This window comes from Anas acuta, chromosome 14 (assembly GCF_963932015.1).
Source record: "Anas acuta chromosome 14, bAnaAcu1.1, whole genome shotgun sequence".
NCBI lineage: Eukaryota > Metazoa > Chordata > Aves > Anseriformes > Anatidae > Anas > Anas acuta.
Window position 1 is genome coordinate 3,062,366 of NC_088992.1, and position 23,037 is coordinate 3,085,402.

Below are 23,037 nucleotides of genomic sequence, written 5' to 3' on the forward strand. Positions count from 1 at the left end.
TGCTGTGTGTTTTTGTGCCCCTCAATGGCTGACCAGCCAGCGACCTGGCTGTCCCTCCGTTCATCCAGCCAGCCGTTTCTTAAATGTAAAATTTATTTTAGTCGCTGCACCTACAGAATAACGTATTCTCAATGTGGCTGACATTCATCATATAAAGTGCTTTTGGCAAAATATCAGTTGAGTAGTGCCTGGAGTGCAGTGCTGCTCTGACAGCCAGAGTGGACAGAGAGGAGTTTGAGGAGAAGAATGAGTAATTCAGCTCAGCCTGGCACATCCAGGCTAGGTTCCCAACGTGTTGCCCAGGATGCGATGTGACAGGGGCAGGCTGAAGTGTGCTTTTCAATGGAGAGAGGTGAGCAGAGAGTGGCAAGGCAGATAAACTGCAATTTGGTATGAATATGGTTGCTGCAGAGGAGCAGTGGGTTAGATTGTCCAAAGGAAAATGCAGTGAGGAGCAGAGGGAGGAAATAGAGAAGGGAAAGAAGCAAGCAGACAATACACCATGTGAGTCGTGCAGAAAAGTCGTAGCTAAAAGCAGAACAGAACCACGGAAGGGTAAATTCATGAAGCCAGGAGCAAGATGCAGGAATCTCATTCCTTCCCTTGGAAGAGCAGTGCACATGCTTCCAGTTAAGGCAGATGCAGTGACCGCTCTTGGAGGCATTTTGGGGTGGTAAGGGGGGCAACCCCCCCTGACTTCTGCTTTAACAAGAGAAGTGTCTGACTTGTGGCCAAAATTCAAATACCCTCATCTCCCCAGTCTGGTACTGATAGCTGCATGTCCATGGGCTGTAGGGTGGGCATTCTGGCTCCATAGGCACAGCTAAATAAATGTGGCTGCAGCTTCCTTTAATTTCCAGGCAGACTTTGTTCCTAACTGTGCAGGCTAAAAATGATTTGAAAATTACAAATCCCATGAAATGTGGATTATCTGGATATGTCAAACCCAGAATAATTGAAATTAAGTTATCAGGATGACTTCAGAGTGGTTTGGTGCCATCCATGCTCCTCATCCACTCCTCCCCTGGGATGCTCTGAGCATCGCGCTTCCAGCGGCTGCGGTCCAGCAGCAGCTGCAGGCAGTTTGCACGATGGGTCCTGCTGCATTTGAGCAGCATTTTCCAGTCTCAGCAAGGCCAGCAAATGGACCTGTGGTGCAAAAAGCAATGAGCTAGGGCCCAGCTGCCACGTGGCGTGCAGCTTGCTCAGTACAGCCCTTCGTCGATCTGCGTGAATGGCAGCACGAGCCTAATTTTAAACCCAGCCTAACAGGAGGCGAACAGACCAGATCAATGTCCTCAAATTTCAGAGGAGCCCAAGGTGGAGCTCTTGGATCCCAAACCTTATTTACCATCCCTCTCCAACAGCCCTTTGTACCTTATGCTAATAAATAGTGCTGCGCATGCACAACTCGATCCAAAACCCTGAAGAAATCAATAGGGACTGCCAGGTGCTCCATCCATTGAAAATCAGATCCTGCATTTATGTGACTAAATGTGGTTTCGAGAGCCAACATGCAGGCACGGCTTCTGAAAGCTGGTGTCCTAGCATACTGCATCAGGCCCTGGCTGTAGCCAGACCCGAGGAGTTTTCTTGCAATAAATATTGCATGAAGTGGTAAATTCCGAGAAATCTCTCATGTTCCATCCTTCTGCTTCTGATCCTCAAGTACGTCAGTAGCTGATTGCCCTTCGGAGGTCCCGCTGAGGGCTGCCACACGTACGGTGTGTCCCCTCTGCTGTCACTGCCACCAGGCTTTGGGGAGCAGTGCTCGGGCAGTGAAGCGCCCACTTCAGCCCCTGCACGGTTAAAACTAACCCCGAAAGCAAGCCCTCATCATTTTATTTATGAACTTTGGATGAGATAATGGTTTTCCACTTTGAAAGGAAAGCTCTCTACTTCAACATTTATTTTTCTATAAATGCCTTGGCATTTATATTGCAACAGGAGACTATTCAGTGACATTATCTGATAAATATCGTGTTATGCAGCTGCAATTTACAATGCATATATTTTTAACAGCGCTTCTAAGCTAAATTAAATGCTTCTAAAATATGGTACTTACGGAAAACAAATGTCTGTTCTAGCAATTTTGTTTTTCAGGGTACACTATTTTTTTAAAAATCAGATACCATCTTTATCCTGTCAGGCAGTAAATTATGCACTTGCACTTTCATAAAGTCTCCCCTTGGGAACTTAGTCAATGAAATGGAAATGTCTTTTTCACACCCTCAAACTCCAGAGAAATATAGTGAAATAGCCAACTTGGTTATAAACTGAATGTCTAGAGGGAATCCACATAAAACGAGGATTAATGCAGTCTTGATGCATGTATTGTTTAGCATATGTACCATTCACTCAAATGGCGCATTGAATTGTGACTCATATCTTTAATCTTTTCTTTTTTTTTTTTTTTTTAATTGGGACAGTAATTGCATGCTCCATAACATGGAGGGACCTGCAGGTAGGAAGGAGCCTGCTGGCAGCGGGTTGTTCACCAGCCCCGGCCGTGCAGTGGGGAAGGGCAGCAGGAGGGGTTGTGGTGATGTGCCCTGCCTTTGGGGTACCCCATCACGGGGACATGCATCTGTTCTCATCACCCATTGCCCAGACAGGGTGAATGATGGTGTTGTGGTCATGTCTTCATGCTGAGACCCCAGGCATCCCAAGGAGCCGCGCTTGTCCGACACCCTGCTTAGCCTGGCAAGTCTGAAGTGTCCCTAACAAGGGAGCAAAGGAGTGGCCGTGGGGCCATATATACAGGCTGAGAGCTGGGCACGTTCAGCCTGGGGATGAGAAGGCTCACAGAACCTACAGGAGACAGAGAAACCAACCACAAAAGAATCTGGAAATTTGGCAGAAGAAATTCAGTGCACAAGAACATGAGCATCTTTACGCAAAACCACTTAAGGAGGCACTCCTTAAAGGTAATCCCTTCAGACAGAGAGAGACTGCCATTTCCCTGGAAGATATTAAAGCAGCTGTTGCTGGAACAGAGAATTGTTGAGCTATCCATCAAGGGATGGATGTTTGTAATGTTGTATCTATTTTTTTTGTTTACAGTTTATTTTGATACCGAATTTCTAGCTACTGGAGGTAATTGAGACTGCAAACAAAATCTCTCTATCCACTGATCTGCCAAATCAAATTTTCTTCTCCTGTAAGTATAGTATTTCTCCTTAGCTTCAGAGAGGGAAAGAATTATGCAGAATGACTGACAAAGGAAAAGGATTAGTTTATATAATGACCATAGCAGCCATCTCGCCCTTGATCTTTCTGTAGTAGTTCATTCTCGAAGATGGGAGTGATTATTATTATAATTTAGAGCAGAGCTTGTTCTTTTTCCCTCTACTGCATCTGGTTAATATTCTCCAAGTTAACACGCATTTTAATAACAAGTAAATATCCCGATCACAGCTGGGATGTTGGACAACCCTGTCTGGGATACGGATGCACCAAGCTTTCCATCATCTTTGTGCTCCCCTCCTGGAATGGCTCTGTGCTGATCTGGACCTTGGCAGAAATTAAAGTAGTCAGGAGGTTATCTTGTGTTCTTCTGGCTACCAGAGGCCTTGGAAGAGGGTATGTGGGCAGTAAATTAGCAGCCACACGTCTCCTGTGCCCTTTTCAGGTTGTGAGGGTCTCCACCAGCTCTTGTAACCAGAGCATCTCTCTGCCCTGTGTTGGTCCTCGAGTGCCCAGCCGCAGGGACGTGAGGACATCACAGCAGGAACAGGCACCCGGCTGACGGGGAGCTGAGCTTTCCCTGCAGCTTCTCACTAGGTAGCATTAGTAAATAGTTGGTTTCTAAAGGTCTTTGAAATAGCATTGAATTTTCCTTGTATCAGTCACACTCCCTCCTGTCTCAGCCCTGTGCTGGGTGCTAGCAGCCAGGCGTGGGGACATCGAGGCACCCAGCTTTTCCTTTTCCTCTCTGTGAGGTCTGTCACACTGAGATTTTGAGGGTCTCAAGCCTTGCTGACAAGTAGTACTATATGCAGTTGTTTTGAGACCAACTATTTTATATGCTGCTTCTTCTGAAGTTGTGTTAAGTTTTGTAATCATGGCTATTTGGTGAGCCGATTTACCCCTAAAATCAGCGTATTTTCACCCAGTTATGCCAGCAGAGCGCTCCTCCGAAGCACGATCGCAGCCCTGGAGCATGGGCAATGGAAGCAATACCACTTCGGGGGACTCTTATGGCGAGGGGATTTAGCTCCATACTAAATCCTTCGTTTGAACACCAGTTAATTCAACTTAGGCACTTACTGTCAAAAAGTTGCCTATATTCTTCTCCTAGGTATGCAAAAACAAGCCCTGGTGAATGAAGATGAAAGGGAAATGTTGCTGGCTCCTTCTCTGGAGATCATATTTCTTACTTGTTGCATAACTGCTTATTTTAGCATCAATCAGCTGAGCCTTTGTTGTGTAGACAATTCTGTCCTTTTAGAGGATTTGTGCAGTATTATTTCTTCCAAAATGCTTTTTTTGTTGTTTTCATTATTAGATTTATTTCTTCTCTTAGCAAAATCCAGCTGACAACACCCTGTCAGAGCTCTTCATAACTGTTACATACATGTCATGCTATGTAAACCAACACACGACCTTTCTGTGGAACCACCCACCAGCTGTTATCTCTGTGCACGTTGTATCTGTGGTACCTGTGTGTGTGCAGACACATTTTGTATAGATGTGCATAGATGGTAGCCAAAAATCTGTTAAGCATGTGATCAAGTGCTCAGCATCCAGAGATGTCAGAATTCTCCTTGCCACCTTAATCGAAGCCCTGTTGTGGAAGCAGAGCAAGATTTTAATTACGGGCTCAGATGTTGGTTTTCTCCCGTACCGCCGGGCCGTGCGGCGCACAAGATGGTCGGCGAGGGGCTCAGCAGTGCTGGCGCGCTCCCATTGTTCCCTGGCTGATCCTAGGCCTTAGCTCAGCACATTGCTCACATATCTGGCCACTTCTGGATTTCACAGCAATGGAAAACACAGTTCCAACATTGTGGTGTGTGGTGCTCAAACCAGAACGGGGTGCTCATCTTTGGGGTGGCAGAAGTGCACTGGGGCTGTGCACTACTGGTCTGCGCTGGGGACCCGAGCTGCGTGTCTGGAATTGGGCATGCTGTGACCTCCGGTGGTGGCTGTGTCCAGAAATCCCCAAGAAATGGCCCAGAGGACGATAGGGCTGTGATGCTGTACAGGTCCAAAGCAGGGAAGCAGGCAGGTTCCCTGCCACAATTATTAATTTTCCCGTGGTTTTTTTTTTTTTTTCTATGATGAATTTGGATGGGCTTATCTACAAGACCATAGGAGGCCGCCTTATGGCAAATTTCAAGAGTATTTCCAGGGTTACATAAAACTAATAATTAAAAAGTCCAGCAAGCCCAACTACATAGCACCATTTTTCTATGGTACTTTCCACTGCGCTACATCCGTGCTCCAGCACCTTCATTAATTGTCCCCAACACCCATTAGGAAGATGGGTCAGGATGACACATGGATGGATTAAGGCCAGTTTTGACTAATTTAGGGTACTCCATCCGAGAAGCATAATGTCAGCTTTCACAGAGCATTTACCGAGCACTTCATACTTGCACCCACTGTGCCCAGCTGTACGGAGCTGGATGTCCCCAATTCAAGCCAACATTTCCAGGCTGAGCACCCGCAGTATGGGCAGCACCAACATCAGTGCCCTAAACTTTGCACAAGGACCTTGTTAGCCTTACAGAGAAAAGGGGAGAATCCTGGTCTTTGGGACCATTCCATCCCAAATTTTATGGTTCCACAGATAAAATGGGGGGATCTGGGGGAAATGTTTCCTTTTTGACTTACCTACAGAGCAGGTCCTATGCACACGGCTGTTGCGTGGAAAGCAGATTGTGATCATATAATTAAGAACTGTAACAAAATTACATGGAAAAAAGAAAAGAAAATAAAAAAAGCTCTATGAATTAGTACAGAACGCCTTGGTTTGGATGTTTCCAGAGTTTCGGCCACGTAACATGGTGACCTTCAGCGCAGTGGGGCCGATGCCCCTCGAGGTGTCTGGCAGGAGGCCGTGCCACGAGGCCCCCGCTCTTGTGCTACCAGGAGAGGCTTTTTTTAACCGGTGGCTGACGTTTCCCATTCTTCTCTGGGGCTGCTTCCCAGCAAAGAGGCTCCCCGGAGAAGATGACATCTTATTTCCAAAGCAGACATAAAGGGAGTGCTGCTCTTAGCTATGGGGATCCGGGCAATCTCCCTTGCTCCCCCAAATCTCCTCCTTCATGTGAACTGACATTATTTTGCCATGTGTTGTGAGCTGCTCTGCTTGAAAGACCAAGAAGGTGATGAACTTGGGCGGGCTTACCTACAAAGACCCAAAAAGGCTGCCTTATGGCAAATTTCAAGACTATTTCCAGGGTTACATAAAAATAATTATTAAAGAAGTCCAGCAAACCCAACTACAACCAAAGCATTGCTCTTCTCCTCTTGCCTTCATCCTTGGAGGAGCCAAAGGGCTTTAAGTTTTCAGAAAATGTCCAGGAGAGGCTCCTAAAATAGCACGTTGCAGCCTCATTCATTAAAGCAAACGATAATGTCTGGGAGGGGGATCCCCATGGGGGAGCATCCCAGAGCCCTGCTTGTGCTGGTGGTCCTGTGAATGGTCAGTGAGTGACTTTGGGGACATTTTAGAGGTTTATGGGACCCAAGGGATGGTAACGGGTTGTGACTGAGGGACCGTCTTTAAGCTGAATTTTCATCCCCCCCCCCCAGCAGTGGTTTAAACCAGAGCCCTCCAACTTCAGCAACTCGGCCCCACGCATCGCAGGGACCCCTCGGTCCCATTAACACCGCTTTAATTGAAGGAACCGCTCCTGCCTGGGCTAAACCGGGGGAAAATCCCTCAGCGGGGGCAGCCCCGAGCGGGCACCGAGCCCACGCCGCACCCGTGGGGGCAGCACCCGGGGGGCGTCCCGGCACCGGGGGGGGGGACACGGCACCGGGGGGGGCTCGGCGCTGCTCCCGGGCAACTCGGCCAACTTGGGGCGGGCTGTGCCATGCCGAGCCGTGCCGTGCCGAGCCGTGCTGGCTCACCCGGGGCTTTGCAGCAGGGCCCCGGTAGCCCCGCACCCCTCGGGGCTCGGCCACGCGTGTCCGCGGCGCTGCTCGTGGGGCTGCCCGGCGGGGGCGGCTCCTCTCCGCGCCGGGCCAGAACCCGTCTTTTTGACGCAGGAGAAATGGCAAATTTTAAGTACGTCATTAATATGGCGCCAAAAGGCTTTTTTTTTTTTTTTTTTAAGTATAAGCCGATTTTTTTTTTTTTTTTTAAAAAAAAAACCTCGCAGCAGCTCGGCCCCGTGTACGCCTGTGCACACAGCCGGGAGAGAGGGGGAGTGGAGAGAGGGGAAAAGAAGCGAGGAGGGGGGGGGGGGAAGTGGGAAAAGGGGAAAGGGGGGGGAGAAAAAAAAAAAAAAAAGAGGAGGTAAAAAAGAGTGCGGGGGGGGCCGGGCCGAGCCGAGCCGTGCCCGCGGGACGCGTGCGGGGCTCCGGGCAGCGCCATGGGGCCCCCGCGGCCGGCGGGGGGGTGAGGAGCGGGGCGGCCCGGCCCGGGATGGGAGCGGAGCTGCCCGCACCTGGAGCCGGAGCCGGAGCCGGGGGGGAATTGAGGGGTGCGGGAGGGGGGCGAGGGTGGGCAGGGGAAGGGGAGAAAGGGGGTTGGGGAGGGTGGGGGGGGCGCCACCACCAGCAGCACCACCACCACCAGCAGCAGCAGCAGCAGCAGCACCGGCAGCGTTAGCAGCAGCAGCAGCAGCAGCAGCAGCAGCAGCCCCGCCGCTCCTCCCCGTGCCCGGCTCCCAAAGTCGCTTCCCCGCCCGCCGGGGCGAGAAAAAGAAACAGAAAGGGGGCGGGCAGGGCCCGGCGGCGGCGGCGGGGCGGCCATCGCGGCGGCGGCGGCGGTGTTGGGGCCGGGGGGGGGGGTGGGTGGGTTGGGGGGGGGCGTGTGTGTGAGTGTGAGTGAGTGTGTAACGGGGGGGGGGCCGCCCGCTCCCGAGGAGGGCCCCGGACGGCGCGGCCCCGCCGATGGCAGCGGCGTGAAGCGGCCGCGGGGGCTCCCCCGGCCCCGGGCTGCGGGAACGGCCCCGGCCCCGGCCGCCGCCCCCCCCCCGGCCCCTCCCCGCCCGCAGCCCCCCGGAGCCCGGCGAGCCCGGCGGAGGAGGCGCCGCCGGCAAAGGTAAGGGGGCACTGCTGGGAGGGAGGGGGGGGGGGGGGGGGGCGCTTCTCCCACCCCCTCCCCTTTTTATTTATTTATTTTCAATTTTAACAAATTTTTATTATTTTCCTCCCCCCCCACCCCCCCCCCGCCCCCCTTGCGCGTTGCGCACGCCCGGTCCGGGGGGGGGTGTGGGGTGTTTTTTTTTTTTTTTTTGGTTTATTTTTTTTGTGGTTTTTTTTTTTTTTTTTTTTGGGAGGGGGGGGGGCGCGCACACAACTTTTGCAGCCGCTCGCCCCGCTCCGCTCCCCGAATTAATGACTGCGGCACTGCCTGCCCCGCGCCGTGCCCGCGCACCGCGGCTCCGGGAGGGCGCTGCGCGGCCCCGACCAGACCCCCCCACAAACCCCACACCCCCCCCCCGGCATCATCCCGGGTCCCCCCCCCCCCCTCCTCCTTCTCCTCCTCCTCCTCCTCCTCCTCCACCTCCCAGCTTCATCCCCGGGTGCGGGCGGCAGCGGCGGGGGCCGTGCCCGGTGGGGCCGGGGCCCCGGGGGCGTGGCGGGGCCGGCTCCATCCCGCACGGGGCCCGGGGCCGCCCCGCTGCAGCCCCGGAGCTTTCCCCACCTGCCTCCGGCCCGCCGAGCCGTGCCGAGCCGTGCTGAGCTGTGCTGAACCATGCCAAGCTGTGCTGAACCATGCTATGCCATGCTATGCCGTGCCAAGCCGTGCCATGCCGTGCCAAACCATGCTGAGCCGTGCCATGCCATGCTATACCATGCCGTGCCGTGCCATACCGTGCCATACCGTGCCAAACCGTGCCACCATCCCCGCTCACCCCAACGCTGAAGTTGGGCAGTGATGCCAAGGTGGGGGAGCTACCGGGATGCCCAGCTCGGGGGGCAGCGCATCTGTGTCCGGGGGGCATCCCCGAGCATCCCCCAGCATCCCGAGGAAGGCAGGAGGTATTTTAACACCCCCCCTGCTTCTCCCCAGCGGTGTTTCCCTCCTCCGGTTCCGTGCCCGGCCCCTCCTGCCGCTGGGACGGTCGGAAGAGGGGATTCTGCCCCGGAAAAATCAGCGATCTCAGCCTTCCTCCCCGGGGTGAAGCCGGGCTCTTAGGAATGGGGTTTGACCTTTAAGCGTTTATTGGCTCCCGAGGTTAAAATAAGCTGGAGATAGGAGTAAAAATAGCTCGCCGAAAGGTTAAATCAAAGGTTAAATTTGTTTTTCCTAGGAAAATTGAGGCTGATCGCTAAAGATGAAGGCTTGCAGCGCAGAATTGGAAGGGGACGCGCTAGATTTCTAGGCAGGGAGATGAAATTCAGTTGGAGTATCGGTGGCTGCTGGCAGTGGTTGACACCCAAGTTCCGAAAGTCGGTGGACGGGTGATCCTCCAACGGAGCCGCTTACAGAGGACAGGTCTTCGGCTTCCTCCGGGTGTCTCCTGCGAAGCTGAGCGCCCGTGGCTCCTGTTGATGCTGCTCGGGGCTGTGGATGCCCCGAGAGCTGCAGGAGGGGGCTCCGGCTGCACGCCGTGCCCCACGCGGTCCTGCACGAAGGCAGGGGTGGCCCTGGGTGCCCGCCGTAACCTCCCCGGTTACCTGCGATGCGTCCGGGCTTGCTGCAGAGAGGATGGGTAATTAGAGGGTAACAAGTCAGAAAAGGAAAGGAAAGTTATAAATGTGAGCAATAAAGAAAAAGAAAAGAAAAGAAAAAAAAATCCCCTGCTAGATTTGGAAAAAGGCAAAGCACAGGAAGTAAACGAGGGCTTGTTTTGTTTTAAATTTAAATGAGGTTAAATTGTGCCCCCAGGAGCCAAGACAGCCAACGGAGCTGGCAGCTGGGGAGGAGCGGCCCCGCTCCACCTGGGCTGCGTGGGGCAGCGGGCAGCGGGCACGGGGGCATCGCTTATTTGGGGGCAGCTATGGGGAGGCGAGCCCTGGGGGCACCCCAATTGCCTCCCACCCCGCCAGGCTGCCCCGACCCGAACGCTGCCGTGAGCGCGCGTCTTCTGCCCGCCGGGGTCGTGGCTTTCCGCTTCTGCTCTCCCCGGGGTTACCCCGGGGAGGTTCAGAAAAGAGCAGCTCCACTTCCCCCGAGACATGGGGGCTATGCGCCAAAATGTGCTGGCGGGCTGCTGGCACAGCCGGCGCGCATCCTCGGGCTGAAAAGTTTCGGCTGCTGCTGTCGTGAGAGCGGGGCTGCTCCCCCAGCGAGGGGCTGCTGCTGCTGCTCACCCCCAGCCCCCCGCAGCCGCCCTCGGCGCCAGGAGCTGCTGCTGGGAGCAGGCTGCGAGGACAGCCCTGCTGCGGCGTGCCGCTGGGACCTTCCTGCTCTTCCTCCCTTCTTGCACTTTCGAACAACCCGCTGCCTTTCCTAGACAGAGCCAGTAAATGGTTAACGCGCAGGGGAAGCGTCACCGAGCGGCCCCAGCGCCCCACGGCACCCACCCGGCACCCGCGCCCTGCGCTGGGACGCACTGGGACGCACTGGGACGCGGCGGTCCGGGGCTGGACGGAGGGCGCGCGTGCCGCTGGGGGCACTATTTTCTGTTTGTGTTCCTATTTCTGTGCTGGAAGAACAAACAGGGAAGTGGTTTTCTGCAGTCTCATTGCAGCTCACAAACAGCGCGCAGAATTCAGCCGGCGTTGCTCAACTGGCACCGAGCGAGAGGTCGCGGGGCGGGGGGCACGGAGCGCGCCGCATCCCTCAGCACGAGGATGGGCTGCTGAGCAAACGCTCCTTTTACTGCAGCTTGTGCAGATTTCCGTGCCGTGGTCCCCGTGGGAGCAGTGGTTGTGGGTGTGTGTGGATTTCCCTTGCTCGTTTCCCCGCTTCAGAGCCGTCCCCCCGCTGACCCACGGTGCCACCAGCAGCTCCCAGCCCCACGTGGGCTAAAGCTTGGCAGCGAGCTGGGAAACACCAGCGGGTTCCCCTGAGCATGAGGACAGTGGAAGAGGCTTGTAGGAGGCGAGGAGCCCACCCAAACCATTTGGGATGCACGCTGGTACTGGTACCAGCACAGGGCTGCCCCATGCAGCGATGGCCGGGAGCTTGGGGTTTTGGGGCAGGTGCTTCTCCAGGTCTGCCTCCGCTTCTCCCTGCTTACATACGCTGGGCAAAATTGCATCCCCAAAAGCTCTCCTCATCCCTGCCTGTGCTTGGAGGAAAGGGGAAGGGGATGAGGGAAGTTTGGGCATCCTCTGGGGAAGTTGGAGGCTGTGGTTGAGGCTGGCCCTGCCCGACCCTTAGGGCTGCCCGATCCTGCAGCCCATCCTGAGGCCAATCTGTGCAAGGCCCCGGTGATTTAAATTTGTTTGGGCTGATGGAAGGCCATCCTGTTGCTGGGTTTAGCATTTATCTGCCTTTTTCAGCTTGAACAAAGGCGGTGCTGAGCATGTGTTAGTTCGCAATCAATTCCATTTTCGGGTTTCCAGGCATTAGGCGGACGCAGTCGGAGTTGCAGACACTTCAGGGGGATGTTCATTTGTTTATAAAAGAAACCCACATCTGTTTCTATTTGAATTTTTTTTTAAGCGAGCATACATAGAAACCTTTCTCTTGGTTTCTGGCTGCGTAAAAGCTGGATTTTGGGCCAAGTTTGACCTAACTGCGACCTTTTCGAAGTATTACAAATTTTTTTGGAATTTGTTTATGGCTTTAATAATGATGCCATGTGGGGAATGGGTCAGTTAAAGGTGAAGTGATGGCCTCTAACGTAAACGGAGGATGCGTTTTGGCCCAGAGAGTACATTTGGTGGAGACTTTGAATGGCCAAGGGGGTGCTGCGAGGGCAGGGCGGGCACCCAGCCGCCCCCCCTGCTGCATAGCCCCGAGCTCCAGCTGGGGAAATTGCCCAATTCCCCTTCTTCTACAGTAAATTCCTCCGTTAAGTACCGTGCAGTTTACTACTGTTTGGCGGGCTCAAGAAGATGAGTCCTTCAGGAAACAGCATCTCCTTAGCGCTGCCTGGGAGTTAACCATTTTCTGGCGAGGTCTGGTGGAGCCCTGTGGCTTGGGGCACAAATTCACCTTCCTGCAGGCACCGAGGGAGCCCCTGCTGTGCCCCCGTGTCCCTGCTGTGCCACCCTGTGCCGGCCCCTACCCAGGCTGTGGCTGAGTTTCGGCGATGCCCATACTTTGCTCAAGCCAGGATTTCAGTCGGAGCAATTGAAATGCAGTTTCAAGAGGGTGCTGCCTTGGAGGCTCTCAAGCGGGGGCAAAATGATTTACTGCAGAGGAGCCGCTGTTTGCTTGCAACGCGAACCACTTCTGCATGTGGATACAAACTTGTGATGCCCTACAGCAGTTTGTACAAGGGTGCTGGGGAGGTAGGAGTAGGGCAGGAGCAGGACACAGGGACCAAGTTCAATTAAAGGGGTGATCAGTGCATCTTCCCAGAAATGCCACAGCGCCCAAAGCGACCCCAGCACCCCGCCACCCCGCTGGGAATTGACCGTGCCCCTTTTTCTTTCTGGGGACAGACAGTGATGCCGATGGCACTGTTACTATAAAGCCAAAGGTGGAAAACCCTGGGAATGGCTCAGGTTGATCCTTTTTTCCCCGCTGGCTTTGGTGTGTGTGATCTCAGTGACCAGCACCTTCAGCCGATGAGCGCACGGCTCCATCAAACCAGTGGGAACCAGTCTCAAGTGCTCAGGTAGAATTTCCACTACAAGCAAGCAACCTGCAGTTAAATCTGCCTTCAGTCTAATTTTCCCCAAGCAAAAATCTACCGGCTACTTGGAAGGAGGCTGGTTTAATAACATCTGCTTCCCCTGGAATCGCTGGAGGAAAGTATTGGTATTGCCATAGTCTCAGGGAACGTTTTTAATCATGTTTTGACAGGGCAATGCCTTACAACAACTCCGATGGTTAAAATGTTTATGATATTTCGTAGTATTATCCCTTCTAATGGTGTGATAAAACACAGCACGCATGTTGTCAAATGCAGGCGCTGGGAGAGTTTTATGTGCTTAACTACCTGGGAGCTCTAAGGCAGTGGGACTTTTCCACTTGTTCGGGGGCATGGCGTGCTCCAGCTGCCCTGCTGCTAATTTCTACTGCTGCTGAACCCCATTTGTTGTTGTTCCCTCTTAATATTTGGGAAGTGGCGGTGTATGTGCCTCAGATTCTTGCAGAACATCTCAGAAAGTATCGGGATGATTTTTGTGGGATTAACGTTGTGTAGTGCAGGTGGATTTTAGCTTCCAGCCTGTTGCTCAGCGGCTCTGTCCGTGCGTAGTGCTTCCACCCGCAGCGCTCACAGCCCTGCTGGAGAGCTGGGGTCGCACCGCCCCCCACCTGGTCAACCCTAGTAAAAGCCTTCAAAAGTTTTCAACCTCTTTTTTCTTTCTTTATTTTTCCCTCTTTTTTTTTCAAGCACCTGCTAGAACAGGTCCTTGCCTTTCGGTTCTGCCCGATTCCCAAGGGATGAGCTCGGGGGACTCTGCTGATTTCAGGCACTTCTCAAAGCCACAAAGCCAACCGGTGGCCGAGCTTCAAGCGGGTCCCTTCTCCTCCTCCTCCTCCTCCTGCGGCAGTGCCGGATGCTGTGGCTTTGTCTCTAGGACAGCAAAGTTGTGGCTGGAGCTGGGGCTTGCCCCACGGTGCTGGAGGAGGCAGAGGCGGTCTGAGCTGTGGGAAGCGCGCTTTGGGCTGCGCTAGCGTGCTGGCTGCGCGGCGGATGCACCAGCCGTCTGAAAAGCTGATACCGCCCGAGTGGGAAGATGACTCAGAGGGTAAAACCCCGGCCTCATTGCGCACAGGGGTCCTCTAGAATTCAGTGATGCTCGGACTTTCCCCTGCAGACATACTCAGAGTGCGCAGAGTTTCCATTCTAGCGTCGGTGCGCTTCTGAAATGCGCAGCCCGGATCTGCTGGCGGGACGGCGCCAGGCCCCTTCTGCCTCCTGGAAGCAGGGAGGGCTGGTGCAGAAACGCTCACGCCCTCGATGTTTAACAATAAAAGCCCTCTGAGGGCTGCTTGCTTCCTTCCTTAAGCCCCCGGGTGCTCTGTCGTGGGGGTAGGTGTCGGGACAGCGCGGCGTGTGGGTGTCAGGAGCGGCGGTGAGCGGGTATCGGTGAGGGTCCTGGCCACGAAGCGTAACGTGCCATTTCTTTCTGTTGCAGATGGAAGAAAAACGCCGAAAGTACTCGATCAGCAGTGATAACTCCGACACCACTGACAGTAAGACCTTTAATTCAAGGCTTTGAACGAGCTAACTAAGTGATTCACCTCCAGCAGGGAGAGCGGCGGAATAATTACTTGGCGAGGAGTCGAGGAAACTGCATTTGCTGGGAAGTCGCCGCGCAATGAATTGTGCGCGGGGTTGGGTTTGTCAGAAATGCAGCCCTGATGTACGACAAGCTGATACCAATTTAAATGTCTGGCTGTGGGCTCCTCCGAGCTGATGGAAGTGTCTCCCTCGTGCGAGGAGTTTGGGTGAGGGAGAGCTGCAGACGCTGCTGAGCGCAGATCTGCAGACGGAGCAAAAGCCCTCCGTAGACAAGTTGTCCTTGCGTGTGTGCTGCATCCCGAGCACAGTCAGCTCCTGGCTGAGCTGAACTGGGGGAAAGGGAAGTTTTTGCTAGGGTCAGGGTGAAACCGGAGCTTTCTTCTTCCCTGGTGAGCTGAGGAGTGATGTGGGAAAAGGGATAGGGCTCAAGCCAGCAGAGCTTGCAAGCCCACGCTTGCTTTTAAACATATACCTCACTTCATCCTCATTCAGGGAGTGCAGAAGCATGTGCTCAACAATAAACATGTGCAAATGTGCTGAATTTTGGCTATAAATAGAGCGCTTTCCTCTCCCACTTATTTCAGGGTTTCACCCACTGCAGAAATACCGCAGTGCCTCGGCTGTGCAGCACCCTCGAGACACGAGTATAATCCCTTGTCTAGTCGCTGTAGTTCCCTGCTCGTTGTTCTTGGTTTCTCGCGAATGTCACAGTAATTTCATCCGGGCCGTGCTGGGAATTTGCTCTCCACACTTTACAGGATCTGGCTGCAGGAGCATCCGCGAGCCAAAGAGACTGTGCTAAAGACACCCAACTCCCGGGCCTGCTCCTAACAGGATGATGGGGAGATTACAGGGGGTTACGGAAAGGCTGATCTTGCTGGGTTTGGCTCTGCTTCCCACAGCTTTAGCCAAAAACCACGGTCTGAGTGAGCCCAGCTTGTGCTGCCAGCACCAGCTGGGGCCGCGGGATGGGAGCTGCTGCCACCGACGTGGTGGTGGGGCTGGGATGGGAAATGCTTCAGGCTCCGGGTGCACGCCAGCAGCAGTCCTCCCTCCTGTGACACGAAACATCTTCAGCTCAGGGGGCTCCCTTTGGAAGCCCCGCTCCAAACTTGCCATCCCCTAATCCCCAGGAGCTCAGCAGCTTACCAAACGGAGCTGCCTTCGCTTCTGTGCTGTTTAGGGTTAAGGCATGGTTCAGTGTGGTATTGAGCAGCGTGGCCTTACCTCCACTGGGGCTGGATGTTCGTGCTGCAGGTGAGGGCTAAGCTGTTGGTGAATGCTCTCCTGCAGGATAATTGTCAGCAAAATGACGACCTCCTTCTCTGTGCCTCTGCCAGGAGAGGATGGAGGTGACACGTTATCTAAGTCTGCATAGTTGTAGCCACATCTAGCTTGAAAAGAGGGGGCAAAGTGGGAATTAGTGCCTCGATCTGTCAGTGTAAACTCAGAGTTTGCCTCTGCAATGCTTGGAGCAACTCGATGAGCAAAGCAGCTTTCCCAGCGGTTACAGCTTAGGGCTTTCTGCTCTGTCCTTTGCCTACCCAGTCCCCTGGCATACTGGCATAAAACAGCCTGCGTTTATGTGGAGCCCTCCTCAGTGGCATCTAGCCTGACCCCACGGCCAAAAACCAGTTGTCCTTTGGGAACAATTGACACCATGAGCTCAGGTCTTGGTTTTATCACACATATACAAGAAAGCGGGGGTCGGGGGTGGACACAAAATCTTTCAGTCGTTGGTTTGTTATTTAGTATTACCAAACACAGATAGCTTTTTCCTTTTTTGCTGGTAGTAGTAGTGATAGTAACACCTATGAGTTGGAAACACAAATTAATAACACAGTGCTCCCGTCGCGTTTCAGCTTCAGCAGCGTTTGCCTTGTGGAGGTGGCAGCGGTGGTGGTAACACTGCTCGAGTCAGGATAATGAGAGGCCATTCATAATAATCCCAGAGTAAAGTAATCCCAAATCCCAAAGCAAATACTCTCTTACTACTGAAGTGCGTACTGTTGTGTGGCTTCCACGAGGTGCAGAGGGGGCTGCTGAACCGCACGCAGGCGTGGAAGTTATTAGTGCTGGCACTGGCAGGGAAGTTTCACCCATGTGGTCAGTGTATTTTTACCATGGAGCCTGAAGTCCTCGAGCAGTTCAGCTGCTTCACTTTGAGCATTTTATTCTTACTTCCTTAATTTCTGATTCCTGTAGATATGTGATTTCAGGAGGGTTAAGCCCGGGCTCATTCCCTCGGGGAAGCCATTCATTCTTAGGACTTTGCCTGATGTCTGCCTTTGACCACAGCTTTCTTAAATCTCAGGGGCCTTTATTTCATCACCTGTAACAGCAGAAAAGTGATGTCAATCTGTTTTGGTGAAGTACCCTGAGCTGTGCACAAGAATAATGCCATGTCAAGGTGTTACCCCTCTTAGCATTGACCCAAAGCATTGGCTGAGGCTGTAGTAGTGGCAGTGGCAAAGATACCGATAAAACTTGCTCTGTTTTTGAGGTAATGTCTCCTTTGCCTCCTTGCAGGTCACACCACATCTGCGTCCAGATGCTCCAAACTTCCGAATACCAAATCCAACTGGTCCCGGCAGAAGGAGAAGAAGCCCTCTGAGGTACGCAGGGGTTTTGGCTGCTCAGAGCATCCTCTGACCGTGCTGCGGCACTCGGGCTGGGCACTGGAGGGAGCAGTCGGAGGTACCTGGAGGATGCTCAGGTGGAGGGTGGGGGTCCCTGTGCCCAGCCCGTCAGGACCGTGGTCCCCAGGGGGATTCCTGCTGATGCAGGTGGGGAGAGGGGAGGTTTGGAGGGACTGGGAGGCCCTGCAGGGTCGGAGTGGCCATGTGCTGAGCTTCCCAGCTTTGGGTACCCACCTGGATCCCGTTCCAGCTGTGCCCTGCTTTCCCTCGCGTGGCTTTGGGATACGTCTCCAATAGACGTGGAAACTATACCAAGCACGAGCTGCTGTTGTAGCAACTGCACTGTTTGGCGGTGGTCATCGTCGTTCCTAGAGCAGTGTGAGCAAAGCCAGAGTGATGTTGGTGCATTCCCCGTCGTCTGGACCCGTGTCCAAACAGAGCTAAGTTTAGATGAGGGTGAAGCGGGCTTGTCTGGTACCTTCTTGCATACTCCCATAGCACAGGCTGCAGATCTCTTCTCGAGCCCCCACGCTGCTCATCTCCTGGGACTGTGGCCCGGTGAGCACAAACCTCTATAACATCCTCAGTTTGCATCAAGCTGAGCAGAGATTTTGAGGTTTTCCTGTGGTCACCGCCTGAGTTATAGCTGCACTTAGTTCTTATCGCTGTGGCAGATTTACATTGATGTATCTCGTGTGTTGTTGGCATTGGACAGAGACTTTAAAAAGTCCAGGTTGCTTGTGCCTTGAGTAAGGAGGAGGGCTGAGGAGCTGTTATTACCAGCTGAGGTAATTGGAAACACTCCAGATAACAAAGAGCCGGAGATACAGATGACACTGCCTGCTGACAGGCTGTTGGACAGTCGCACGTGAGGGTTAGGAATGTAAATTTTTGGTTGTAGATGTGCCTCCTGAAATGAGTGATGGGTGTATGAATTGTGCCTACCAGCTGGCGAGGAGCTCACCCGGCCGCTGCTGAAGTTGCTGGATATAAATCTGAAATGCTCCTGGGCCTGGCGGGAGGCATTCAGACCCAATTTTTGCTGCTCTGCAGTTTTGCTCAGGACGATGTCAGGTCAGGGGCCTACACGGGGACACACGTCTTGGTGAACCTCAGCCGTGGAGCCAAGCTCAGCCTGGCACCTGCAGGAGGCTGCCTGACAGCGGGGCAGAGCGAGCCACGGTGGCATTTCGGAATGGAAACCACAGGGGACTTTGGGGCACGGTGTGCGGTGCCTCAGGCTGGGCTTTGGCAAGGAGGCTGAAGCTGACAAGCCATCTTCTACAAAATCATGGTGGGACCCCAAGCAGATGTGAGCCACACAGATCTCAGCTCCAGTCCCGTCTCCTGCATCTTCCCTGAGGCCATGGGGCCTGGTGCTGCTTGGGTTCAGCTCCAGGTGAGACCCAAAAGCCAGGCCGGAGAGCCGAGGGTTTGGCACAGCATCGCCTGCCCTGCACGACAGGGATGAGGCACGTCGCTGTGTGCAGCTTGGAGGTCTCCACAGTGAGCGTGGCTTTGTGGATTTCTTCTGGGACAGCTTCTCCCAAACCCTTCCACGTCTGCCCCAAGTCCTGCCGTGACCCATGGGCCCACAGCCACGGGTCCACAGCCATGCCTGGGCTCCTTCTGTGGGGAAACACATCTGGATACAGCAGCTTGGCGGGGTTCGGCATGGAGCCATCATGTATGGCAAGTATGGAGAAGTGCAAAACAGAAAGCACACCACTGCCAAACCTGCTTCACGTGAACCACTTCATTATCACACTGAGGATGGAAAGCACAAGAGGGTAACGTGGAAAGCGTGCTGAACACACTGTTGGGCATCAGAGCCTGTCAGGGAGTCTGCCCTGGACATTTTGGGGATGGTGCGGCCTTTTCAAGCAGTAACTCAGACTCGGGTACACCTGGCTGGTAGCTTTATAATGACCAATGGCACTTCTGCATGCTGCCAGCTCCCAAGTGCAGGCAGTCGAGGGGGCAGTGATGCCGTGGGACAGGCTGGGGAGGGAGCGGGGTCATCTCCAGCCTCTCCTGTCCCTCACAAAGTCGTGTCCTTGGTCCCTGCGAGCGGGCTGGCGCCGAGCTGCCATCTGCATTCCCCTGCCAACATGCGCAGGAGATAAAAAACTCAAAAGCATTAATGTTACATAGTTATTAGCCGGGTCAGGGGGTGATGTTTATTATGAAAGACTCGGCGAGAAGGGATTAACTATGCACATTAAAAACCACCCGATACGAGGCATCTGGAAAAACAAGCTTCTTAACGTGGAAAAGTACTGAGCTGTTTGTAAACATCCGCGCTGGGGGCCGGTGCCAGGGAGGGTGATTATATTTATCTGTGTGTGTCACAGGCCTCTGACGGGGCCCAGACACCGGGCTCTGCGAGGCCGTGCCGAGGTGACAGCCCTGGGCCTGAGGGGCTGCTGGTGGAGGACATTTTGGGTCAGGAGGCCCACAGGATGGGGACGGACACAGGCAGCTCCTGGCACCTGCAGTTGTTGTCAGTCAGGGAGCGGTTGTTGGTGTCTGAGGAGGGGACACAGGGACAAGGCAAGTGTGCAGTGATGCTGGCTGGTTGCATCCTCCAGCTCCCAGCCATCTGCGGCCCAGGGCCTCCTTTGGATGCTCCATCTGAGCCAGGGCGTTAGCCAGGAGGTTAGTCATGAGCTTCTGAACTGCTCGGGATCCAAAACGCTGCCCTGCACCGGGCTGCATGGCCAGAATATTTTGTGGGGGAAGAAGTACCTGCGTCGTGGTGTAACCCTCTGCCTCACAGCCCCTCAGCCCCATCCCAGCCCTCCTCGTGCAGGTGCTGGGCTCCTCACCTCCGCTTCTGTCTGGTCCTTTTCGAGGTTATGGGACCGCAGCTGCACGCCCTGTTCAAGATGAGGGGCAAACCACAAATTTATACAATTTACGTTATTTTCTGCTTTCCTTGTTTAGATATTACTTCCGTGTTTTGAAGGATGTTTTTTATATCTCTTTCCAAGGATTTAACCCTTTTAAAGCATCCTCAGCTTGATACTGTTTCCCTTCTAGAAAGTAATTGTCATCGCACTAGTTCTTTTTGTGTTTGTTTTATTTATTTTTTCCCCACTGCAATAGGTATGTGCTGCTACAGGCCAATGTGAATTTAGTCCCTGGGCCCTCCATGCTTTGAGAAAGGCTTTTATAAGGGACCATATGGCCAAGTAAGACCGGACATACTTTTACTGCGCTGGATTAAGAGAAAATAGGTCTCTGTTGAAAGGTTTGACTGCAGTGTCTTTGTCACTTTTCCCAAGCCAACATGGTTATAGCAGATTAATACCATTGTCTTCTGAATGCTGAGAAGGGCAGGACAAAAATGCTTCTTGTTCCTATTTTAAATTCTGTTGTTCATTGAATCTTTAACATTCAGCATTTCAAGAGGAAACAAGACTAGATTAAGAGATAGCAGACTGGCTCCCAAATGAACACGAGAGTGAGTATTTTTCTCCCCACAGGCAGATAGTATCGCTGCTTACAAACACACACCAGGCATTGCCATGTTCCTTAGCCCTGCTACTGCATATTGCTGCTTGGCTTATTCTGAAATGGGCTAGAAAAATGTGACAAAATGCCTGGGAGATGAGCCTTGGGTGAGCTGGGTGGGCTGCCACGGGCTGGTCCCACGTAGGTGCTGGCTCCAGCTGATACGAAGACAGTTTGTCCAACCAAAAAATATTCCCAGGGCTCCCATTGTTCTCATTGTTTTCTCTTTCTCTAAAAATCCTTGTGACTCATGAGCTACAACAAACAATTTTATGCTTGAAAGAATGAAGGGCTAATAGAGCTGGCTGGGAAGGAGGAGAAAAACCCTGCAAGGCAGCGGGAGGGACCTGCGCAGCCTTCCCTGGGGCAGAAAGGTGCTGGAGAAGGGGACGGTGGCTGGGGGGAACGTTGGCCAGGAAGAAGGAAAGTTGTTGGACCAAAACCTGCAGAAGATCTGTCATCTGGGCTTTTTGGAAGCCACTCCCCTGTCCTTCATGCTGCAAACCATCACTGCACAACCGCAGAAGAAATTCTGTTCAGAGCAGCGCTTGGAGAGCCCGGCGGGCTGTGCAGATGCAAGGGTGTCGGGGAGGATCTCAGATAATTGAGTTTGTAAAAGGGAAGAGATATCAAACGTGTGATTTCAGACAGGCTGGGGCCGTGCGATTCCCACCTCTCCAGCCCACTGTCTCGCCAGCACGCGTTGTGCTTTTCCACATGCACCCGATTTTGAGGGATGGGCTTAATTTCTCTTCATTTCCTACCCCTGCTCTGCAGTGTGAAGCACTTCGGAGAGATTCTATTATTACAGAAACTTTCTGGGGATACAAACGTTTGTGTGCCTAAACACAACCCGTGCAAGGGCTGCCATAGTTCGCGCAGGACCCTGCGCTGTCCCCGGGCTCATTGCAGTTCTCAAAGCTAATTAAAAGCAGCGCTAGACGAGTGTTTCTTTAGTTTAGATTTAAAGACCAAAACAGATTCAGCTTCTTGGCTCTCGCCCAGAAGCTGATTTCATACAAGTGGAAAGCAGTTACTAAAGGATCTGAATCCGATGTTTTGGGGTTGGTATTTGGGGCTAACGGGATAATTGGCAGCCTCAGCCCCGCCGAGCAGTCGCTGTGAAAGCACAGCCCTCGGGAGAGCGCGGGAAGTGGGAGCTGAAGAGCGGCGAGAGTGGTGGCCCACTTTATTAGAGGGGTTTGTGAGTGAGTCAGAGAACCTTGAAATCGATGCAGGCATTTCGCAGAAAGGTAGTGAAGAGGCGCGGAGATGGGGCTGATGGGCAGAGGAGGCTGTGAAGTGGCAGGAGCCGCGGGAGGAATGCACTCGCGGTCATGGAGCCGCCTGGGAGCAGCGCAGCAGCGGGGTGCTCAGCACGGCGAGCCCAGTCCTGGGCTGAAAGGGGGTGTCTGGGGACACCAATTTGTCACGGGGTGACCCGTGGTGGTGGCTTCCAGGGCTCCAGGCAGGAGGAGGCTCCGTTGGTGAGGCCGGGATGGCAGCACAGTGGTTCCTGGTGCGTGGCGTGGTGCTCGTCGCCCTGTGCTGTCCTGATGTTTTGGGGCGCAGGCACCGTTGGATCAAGGCTTGTGGTGGATGGAGACCCAGGTCCTCTGTGGGGTTTGGTGGCCGTGCATGGGATGCTGTGCTGAGGGAGGATCCAAGTCCCACTCCTGCCTTCCAGGTCTCTGCCACAACCGGAGGACCACCCTTCAGTCTGATGTGAAGTGAAAAGCAAGGATGCTGAAATCAGAGGATCTGTTATTTCCAATTAAGTTAGGGTTTGTGTTTTTTTTTTTGAGGAGGAAGATCAATATTATTGTTGCTTCACTACAGCAGACTTCAGAAGTAACAACAAATATGAACATACCCATGGGAAACGTGATGGCTTCTGCGCCACGGTGACTTCTCGTGGTCCTGCACCTCCGGGCCTGGCTGCCGGCCCGGCACCGTGCCCTGCTGGGCTGAGGGGACGGGGAAATAACCGAGGCAGGTGATGTGGGCTTGTCCTGCCAGGGAAAAGTGAGCACCACGGATCATTTGGAGGCTTGTAGGGACACGGACAAGCCTTGGCAATGGAGCTGAAGCAGAGCAGGTCCGGCCCTGGGAAAGGCTGCGGCAGCTCAGGTGCCCGAGGCACCGATGTGACCGTGTGGCCTGTCCCCGGCACGGGGCGGGTGGCAGCAGCCCCCGAGACAAATTGTCAGTTCCTGCAGAAGGGGAAGAAACAGTAAACAGTGCTATTGAGGGAAAATTGCTTGTTTTCTGGTACACAACTTTCTCTTCACCGCCAGGTCCTCAGTTCATCAGTGCCCAATTTATCCTTTATTTAGTTTTCATAAATAATTCAGAAGAGTTTGAGTAGAATAATTGAGTCTTTTCCCAACCCTAATCCCAGACAATTCAAAACAAAAAGACATTTAGATTACAATTTGAGCGTA

General features: G+C 53.6%; 1 protein-coding gene across 2 annotated transcripts in view; it reads left to right on the forward strand.

The window, feature by feature from the left end:
• The first annotated feature begins 8,083 nt into the window (after positions 1 to 8,083).
• Positions 8,084 to 23,037, forward strand: part of JADE2 (jade family PHD finger 2) — a 58,591-nt gene continuing 43,637 nt past the window's right edge. For both annotated transcript variants that reach the window (XM_068698728.1, XM_068698729.1), the window contains exons 1-3: positions 8,084 to 8,218; positions 14,332 to 14,389; positions 16,968 to 17,053. In XM_068698728.1, the coding sequence (XP_068554829.1) occupies positions 14,332 to 14,389; positions 16,968 to 17,053 (144 nt within the window). In that variant the 5' untranslated portion in view covers positions 8,084 to 8,218. The remainder of the gene's footprint in view (positions 8,219 to 14,331; positions 14,390 to 16,967; positions 17,054 to 23,037) is intronic.